The following is a 6,855-nucleotide window of genomic DNA, read 5'->3' on the forward strand; positions in this document are numbered from 1 at the left end:
TCAGGGTATGTGACATTTTGAGTTCAACTGTTTAACCATACACTTGATTGTTCAGCTATTAAAAAGGAGAAACAGAAAGTATAGGACATTACGTAGTTATTCATTTGCATGTGAGTAGGTTTACCTTGTGACTGAAGCCTTGAGAAGCTCAGAGCAGATGTTAAGAAAAACTTTTTATCTAAGGCAGTAGCACAGCAGTGGGACAGGTCACTCAGAGAGTTACAGAGACACAGACCTTCAAAGGTTTCCAAAGTTCCTGTAAACAAAGCCACAACTGATATGCAAGCTTAGAGCTAAAATATGAATAAGGAGTCAACCTTTAACTATCTCTTCCTTAGAAGTGATGTGACACAAATTGAGTCATGTTTGAACAAGCTGATGCAATGGAAAAAAGCTAATTTATTTCCTGTTTGTGGAAACATCTGGCAAATGAAGAAAAAGCAAGTGAGAACCACTGAAATTCTGGAGAAAGGAATAGGATGTAAACTCCTTTTTAAAAGAACAGCCTAATACAGAAGTGTGCATTCTTAATTGAATCTTACCTTTGTGTTTCATAGGGTTTGCTTGGTAAAAGAGAATTCCTTCCCCAGACTGAATGTCTAAGAAAGCTAATAGTCCCTGTGTGCAGCCACCAAGCTTTTGCCAGGCTTTGTAGACGTATCTTCTTCAGTTTGGGTGGCTTTAACCTGAAAAATATTGACATGGTACGTATAACTTTTACCAGCTCTTCTGAGATTTTAAGCTTCTGCTCCCAAAACTTACATTCTATCCTGTTGTATGAATCCTGAAATTCCATTAGTCAGTATGACATTGCAGGGAACAGTCTAGACTGTAATATCTTCTGGTTGCCCTGTCAGTGGCAGAGAACTGCTGCCCCATCCCTCAAAAAAATATGTGGCACCATCCCTCCAGTCAACAGCTGCTTAAAGCCCCCAAAACTGCAGTCTGCCTTCTACCACATCTTACCTAGGCCACCATCTCCTGTGACTGCTGGTCTCATAAAGACCTTAAGTATGGTGGCACACCGTGGAAGAAGTAACAAAACCCCTACCTGCTTCCTGTTACCAGGAGCTCTTTACAATGGAGAAAGTAACATATATATTCCCTCTTGTCCTCCTTCTCCAAGCTTTGGAGTATCAGGGATGTGCTGAGAGGCATCGAATACCTTGGGAGTACCTGAGAGAGGGTTGGCATACACTGGGGTTTAAGACATACTTGGGCACCTCATGCCATGTATAGCTGTAAATCAGAGCACCTGTGCATAAGGATTTTGCTCTAGTATTTTTTAAAAAATGCCTCAGAGTGTGTTCTCTGATGGAAGTTCACACAGCTACCTGTTAAGAAAGCCCTGCAAGACTAGGATGTGTTTTCTTTCAAATAGTCATGCACTCCTCAGGCAGTTGCAGTTCAGTTGCAGTTGCAGTTCAGTTGCAGTTCATTTTGCTGTTCCTCTCTCACACAGGCTCTGTTACAGGCTCCTCAAAGAAATCACTTAGTCTGCAGTCTAAATGGCTGACTTTTTATTCTATCCTTTCCACCTGTATATTCTTTCATGATCTCAGTTATCCTTGAGGGTTTTCCTTCAGTGCTACTCCAAACCTGACACATGGCCACATCTGAAGTAACTGAGGGAGTCTCCAACCATATTGTATCAATTTCTATTGGGTTTATTGATGCATTACATGGTTGTGGCAGAGGTTTTGATGTACACCTGAAGAGAAAGGGGGAGAAAATACTGACTGAATATTTTCTTTCAGAAACGAATCAATGTGTATATTGCACAAACCTCTTCTGGAACATCTGTGCAGAATATAATCCACTGGAGTCAGGTACTAGCAAATTTTTGGAAGACAAAATACGTACTCAGCTCTAACTTAATGGTATAGGGTGGGTATAGCTGATATCCTGCTGTGAATCCGTTGTTAACTTCTTGGAAACACTTGCAGTTTGTGGTTTGCAATTCAAAATGCTATTTTTCATCTCTCCTTCTTTTGCCAGCAGGATAGAATTATCCTATGTTGTACAGGTACTTTTGAAGCCAGCAATGAAATGTATTTTTATAAAAACATGCAGGAAGCTGTATATAAGATGTATATATCACTCTTCTTACTCTGCATCCAGTACCTTTTATAAATGATGCCCACAGTTCTTTACAAAGCTTATCTTAAGAAATTAGTCATGTTTCCAATGTGGAGTCAAGAAATTATCAAGATGTTGGTTGTGTTGCAAAATACCAATTTCTACTAGTAAAAGCCTTTGTATTTCCATATTTTGCTTTCAAAGCTTTTAGTGTGTGGACAGCATTAGAACTACAAATAGGAAACTCTTTAGCGGGCTTATTTTATCACTTAGTTACAAGGTGCTGTCACAGTACACCCTCAGCAGCAACGCTGTTGTAAGCTGCCTTTCTGTCTTTGGGCTCACACTTTCAGGATTCATAAAGCCTGGGCTTAGACACTGAAGGTGCTGCACTCAGAGTAGGTTTCCTGACAGCACTGCACACTCTGGAACAGAGCAGGAAGCAGCAGAGAGCACAGTGAGCTTGCAAGAGACCTAACACACTTTTCAACACAGCAAACACACAGGTATACTTGAGTAACATTTGCACAGGTATTTACTTAAAATCAAGCAATACTTTTGGCTGTGAATTTGCATAAAATGTTGTATTTGGTTAAGCAGCTTTTATAGCCACAGCCAGGAGTAGTTACAGTAGTAACAACCCATTCTGTAAGCAAAGCCAAGGAGCACAAGAGAGGAACTAGAAATGGTGACTTTTAAATTCAAACCAGAGAGGGAAAATAAAACAGAAGGAGCCAGTCACAGAGCAGGGTGATGGCAAGAGGACTGCCAGAAGAGTACACAGCAGCAGCAGTGGGGTACTTGTTAATAGACATTTTATAAACCGGAACAAATTGCCCGAGAAAGCATCTCTGGGGCTTTCTGATGAAACTGTGATATTTTTGGTTCTGCCACAAATGTTTGACTCCTTTTTACTGATTAAAACTTTGAGCTAATTTACTGTTGGCTCTTTCATAGCTCTTAGAAGAATTTCCATGGAAGCTTTAGATTGGAGTCATGGGCTCAGCAGGGAAAGAACCCACACACTTCTGAATAATGGCTTGTAACTACGCTTTTCTTGTTCATCCACTTAGGAGGCCCATTCTGGAAAATTCCAAGCTTATGACTGGGGCAGTTCAAAGAAGAACATGAGAAAATATCAACAAGTATGTATTGGTGAAGTAGTATTATCACCCTTGGACAACACAGAAGCACACAGGAAGAGAGCAAGGATTTAGTAGGAGATATGTTTTCAAAACACAAATAGATGAAAGTGTTACTGTTTTCCAGTCCAGAAGCCATCAGAGAAAGGGTGAAAGTACTAATGGCAATGATACATTTTAAAAGGAAAAGAGAGGGAGACACCAAATTTCTCAATCAAATGATTAATACAACTAAGAAGATGTAATTTTAAGAACTATAGAAAGGAAATTTTGAAAAAGAATACATCTAGTGGATAAGACCAATGTATGAAAGCTCAGGGAAACAATATTAAGAAGAGGGCAACTGGAGAATCAACAGCTACTCACAGATTCTGGCAACCAGACTGTATCCTCAAGCAGTCCTCCATTCAAGACTCTAATCCCATCCTTAACCCTCCTACCCTTTAGGTCTCTGCAATAGCCTGTTATTACCAAATACACGTTCGAATGATGGCTTGCATCAAATGCAGCTTCCTTTGGTTTGTCTTGAATTTCCTTGCCTCTGGAAAGTCACTGGAAGCCTTCTAGGTTTTGTATTATGAGAAGTAGTGGGATTTACTTCCTGTGCACTTTCTTCATACCATTTTTGATTGTATAAGCCTATCCCTGCTCTCCTCTCCATATTCTGAACTCAGGAGTCATAAGCTACTTTCTCTCTATTTCCTCTCTTCTCATACAGAAGCCACTTCCTGGTCTTTTTCATCCTTGTTATGTGTTGCATTTTCTAACTAGACCACTATGTCTTCTGGGCCTGACCAGTATTTCAAAAGGACCAAGAGGACCAAGAGGGGTTCATCCAGAGGCATCCTAACATTTTATGTCCTGTTTCGGGTTCCTGCCCTACAAAATCCTAGCTGAGAGGGGAAAGATCTTTGTCAACTGAGTAGACACACTGTTAACTGAGGAGGCATTTTTCCTTTGGCTGTGTTATCAGCTGGGCTATCCTTGCAAGCATAGACAGAAAAGGCAAGCAAGGGCACTTCCTTTCTGTTTGGTTGAGGACTATTCTACTTTGAAAAGTGATAGAAGAAAGCCTCAAATGACAGAATTTCAGAATGGTAGGGGTTGGGAGGGATATCTAGTGATCATCCAGTCCTGCTAAATCAGGTTCACCTACATCAGGTTGTCCAGGCAGGTTTGAAAACCTTCAGAGAAGGAAACTTCACATCCTCTCTGGGAAGTCTGGATGCTCATTCCTGTACTGCTTCATGTCTTCCAGGCTACTGCTCCACTCTACAGTGTAGAAGAGATGACTGTACCCACTGCAGTATGGACTGGGGAACGAGACTTGCTCGCAGATCCCAAGGATGTAGACATTATACTGTCTCAAATTAAGAGACTCATCTATCACAAGAGAATTCCTCAATGGACACATCTGGATTTCATCTGGGGATTGGATGCACCTTTGCACGTGTACAATGAAATTATTGCTCTGATGCAGAAATACCCTTAACCCACAACCAGTAGCCATACCTGACTCATTCAATAACACTTGCTTTCACTGGATGTGAACAAATCCTTCTTTTGCATCAGATGGTTTCTGATGGGATCAGAGAAAGGGTTCTTCCTGTCTATTTTCATACCACATGTCACTGCAGTGCTTTTTGTATCCTGATGGCACATTGCATATTTTCTAGTAAACTTGTGGGTCATTAATCACTTCTTAATTGATACAGCCTAGATTCTGCAACAATCATACTTTGCTAACAGAAGACACAGTTTCTTGCAGCCTTCTCTCTTCTTAAGACTCTAATAGTAATGAAGGCACTGACTTTCTCTGAGTACAGTCATTTTCAATAACATTTTCCATTCTTCACATTATTCCTCAGTTTATTGGACTGGCAGTTACTGGAAGATGTATTGTAAGCCAAGACTAATTCCAACAATTATGGTATTCATTAATTTTATATATGAAAATCAGAATGTAAACAGTGAGTCCAAATAAAAAACTCACTCCTGAAAAAAAGATTTTTCATCCCTTAAAACAGGGCTGCTCACTTTTTTTTCATGAGGAAGAGCAAAAGACATAGGTAGGGTAGACCCAGCAGAAAACCATAGCCTGTCTCATGGTTCAAACATGCACCTGAAAGGTGTGAAACTGGGATTCAAGGCCCTCCCTGAGATAAAAAAATCCTCACAGACTCAATCTCTGCTAACACTTCCAGGATGAAAGTGAACTCTCCAGGGTGAGAGAAAGGATTTAATTTCATCCTGGCAATGGCAGCATTTCAATGGGACAATTTGGTTCAAAGTTGCTCTCTGAACCCAGTAGAAACCTCACAGCTCCTGCCATTTTGCATTGAAGCTACTGGCCATCACAGTGCTGAGCTATTCTAACCTTTCTCATGGCTCTGAGAAGCCTCTTCAGTGTTTAAACACTAAAATAAAATGTATCAAAATATCGCCAGAAACAATCCATTCCATATGTATTTAAAGCACTTTACCTGTCAGTGGGAAGGGCTGCTTTGAAAACAGTGCCAAAGAAATTATCATCCTATTTAAACTTGTCCCAAATAGGTAGCTATTGCACAAAGACACTCACTTCAAGGTTAGCGTCTGTGGTTATTAGGTTATTATGGGTCACCAGTCCTCTACAATGAAATGCCATTAGCTTCAGTGTGAGAAGCAACACAGTGCATTTAGGGGATTCCTTTCAGTGTGACCCTCTCATTTTTTATTTGAACCAAATATTGGTGGGGGTCAAGTCTGGGATGCTAAACAGGCCAAGTACAACTGATACACTCACAGTTCACTGATGGCACTCTGACCAAAGAGTCAAGTGTCTTGCTTTGAGATAAATGTTTTACTCTGAGAAGTGGTTCATTGGCCATACAATTTTACCATGTCTGGTGGGCACTTCTGTCCCTTTCCAAGGCAATCAACAGGCCTATTTAATCTCCTGAGCCCATTGCTGATCTGTGTGCTTCCTGAATGTAAGCAGTTCTTGATCCAAACAAAACAGGTCTTCTCCAGACAAGACATTCCTTATACCAATACAAATTCCTGGGGACAAATACCCTGCGGAAAGTCAGACCTTCAGCTGGATTACTGCTTCTAGAGAACATACATGAGGACTTGAGACGTGCTTTATGAGTTTTCAACACTTACAATGGGAAAAGAAATAGCAATACACCTGAAAGAGACCAGAACATCATCTAAATTCACTTAGAAAAGTGATTGCAGCTATACAGCTAACTTGCAACCTGAGAGACAATAGAGGAGAAAAGGTGTTGTTTTCTGGAAAATCAGTAAAAACAAGTCAGCCATGAAGCATTAGAAACATCATGGGGACTTAATATAATGTTGCAGAAACCCTTCTGAGTGATTAATTTATGGTTTGATGAGATTTATTGTCATTTAGAGACATCAGAACAACTGAGTTATAATGCTTTTCACTGAGATATTACCAAATTAGCTTCTTCACCATCCCAAACAATATTCTTTACTTTGTATATGAAACAGAGCTGTTGCTGTGGCTTCACTGACATCCTCTTCTTATTTCTCTTCTTCCCTTCCCCCACCACCCAAAGCCATCCCATCATCATATCATCACATTCCCAAGAACATATCCCTTTCATCTCAAGTTCTTCTAAAT

The 6,855-nt window shown here is 40.3% G+C and overlaps 1 protein-coding gene across 3 annotated transcripts in view; it reads left to right on the forward strand.

Moving 5' to 3' along the window:
* Nucleotides 1–5,226, forward strand: part of LOC104551301 (lipase member M) — a 10,554-nt gene extending 5,328 nt beyond the window's left edge. For all 3 annotated transcript variants that reach the window (XM_062000863.1, XM_010204886.2, XM_062000864.1), the window contains 5 exons: nucleotides 1–5; nucleotides 558–704; nucleotides 1,758–1,829; nucleotides 3,153–3,224; nucleotides 4,480–5,226. The exon at nucleotides 1–5 is cut by the window's left edge and continues 132 nt beyond it. In XM_062000863.1, coding sequence (XP_061856847.1) covers nucleotides 1–5; nucleotides 558–704; nucleotides 1,758–1,829; nucleotides 3,153–3,224; nucleotides 4,480–4,713 — 530 coding nt within the window. In that variant the 3' untranslated portion in view covers nucleotides 4,714–5,226. The remainder of the gene's footprint in view (nucleotides 6–557; nucleotides 705–1,757; nucleotides 1,830–3,152; nucleotides 3,225–4,479) is intronic.
* The last annotated feature ends 1,629 nt before the right edge of the window (nucleotides 5,227–6,855 follow it).

The sequence above is a fragment of the Colius striatus genome, chromosome 8 (genome assembly GCF_028858725.1).
Source record: "Colius striatus isolate bColStr4 chromosome 8, bColStr4.1.hap1, whole genome shotgun sequence".
NCBI lineage: Eukaryota > Metazoa > Chordata > Aves > Coliiformes > Coliidae > Colius > Colius striatus.